Raw genomic sequence first — 1,455 nt, forward strand, 5'->3', positions numbered from 1 at the left:
TTTTATGCCGCTTTATTTTCTTCCTCCTCCTGCCTTTCTCGCTTTTTACTCGAGAAAGAGAAAGAAACAAAGGAAGCCGAGCTACCAGTCAATTTTCAAAACGAGAATTCCCATGACTTGCTAGCAAAAACACACAAGTCCCAATAGAATTGCTCGACAAGTAGAGCCAGATTTTGTAAAATTCTTCGGCATGAAATGCTGACCTATTCAATAGCTCAATCTGTGCCCAGAAGGCGAGCACAAATTGTTTAGAAGCTTTTTAAGAGAGGGAACAGCCGAACAGGAGAGCATGGAATTACCCATGTCCAAATTTAAAATCAATCAAACTTAAAGCATAGATCTTTCCACCTAAATCAACACAATCAAGAAGCATAAATCGCGGGGGGGAAATAAAGTTCCCATTACAAAAATTAGAGAGAAATGTTACGAAAAAGAAGAAGGAATAATAGTTGCAGTAGTTAACGATAATCTCTTACAAAGACATCAAGATATTGTTATGACAACAATATTTCCATCAATAACATCGAAGAGCCAACACCACCAACTCCTTTCTTTTTTCTTTTTCTTCTTTGCCATTCAAGTATGACAATCAATCAAGCCCATTTTAAAAAATTAAAAAAAAAACAAAAAAAATGATAAGTAAATAAATAAAATTCAACCCCGGCACCTTGTAATGCGACTGCATCCACGACTGTAAGGATTAGCCTGAGCACCATTCTTGCAATTGTAGTAAGAAGCACCACGCCTAGAGCAAGGAACATTGTTCTTCTGAAGCGCACCGTAGCTGACGTACCTGCTAGTTGCTAAAATGCGCCTGTTGATCTCCGTGTCCATCCCAAACTCTTCCCCATCCTCCTCAGCCATGCACTCTGCTAAAGACCCTTTGTCGCAGATTGATGATCTGGTGGTTGTGGTGGTCGGAATCCACCCCAGGTGGTGGTGGTGGTCCCCATTTCCTTGAACGGTGGATGGCGAGCCCATCACCATCAAGATGAAGAAGGTAGCGGAGATCAAGAAAAAAGAACTCAGCCTTCCCATTTCTTAAATATACACAGGGAAACTCTCTTCTTCTTCTCTCTTTTTGGTTTTCTTGAAGCGGTTTCCCGTGCTCTCTCTCTCTCTCTCTCTCTCTCTCTCTCTCTATGGGGGCAGTGGGAGATGATGGTGCTGTGGGGTGGTGGTGTATATGTTAATGAGCTTAAGGTTTCTTTATTCTTTTCTCTTCATGAGGTTAAGACAACAGCTAAGGGCTTGGCGAGTTAAAGACTTATAAGTGGACCACCATTCATGACTTGACTCTGGTTTGGGTTTTATTTACCAAATTGCCATTCTAATTCATGGGCAGCCACTAACTACGAAGGTTAAGCTAGGGCACCAACCTTCTAGTAATTCTTAGAATTTTTATGTTTTTTTTTTCATCATATTTTAATTAGAACTCCTATTTTTTTCTTCATG

General features: G+C 40.4%; 1 protein-coding gene across 1 annotated transcript; it reads right to left on the reverse strand.

Moving 5' to 3' along the window:
* Positions 1-423: 423 nt before the first annotated feature.
* On the reverse strand, positions 424-1,245 carry LOC133669358 (rapid alkalinization factor-like). Its single transcript, XM_062089458.1, has one exon. The coding sequence runs from the start codon at positions 1,036-1,038 to the stop codon at positions 655-657; it is 384 nt and encodes a 127-aa protein (XP_061945442.1). The 5' UTR covers positions 1,039-1,245; the 3' UTR covers positions 424-654.
* Between the last annotated feature and the right edge of the window lie 210 nt (positions 1,246-1,455).

This window comes from Populus nigra, chromosome 12 (assembly GCF_951802175.1).
Source record: "Populus nigra chromosome 12, ddPopNigr1.1, whole genome shotgun sequence".
NCBI lineage: Eukaryota > Viridiplantae > Streptophyta > Magnoliopsida > Malpighiales > Salicaceae > Populus > Populus nigra.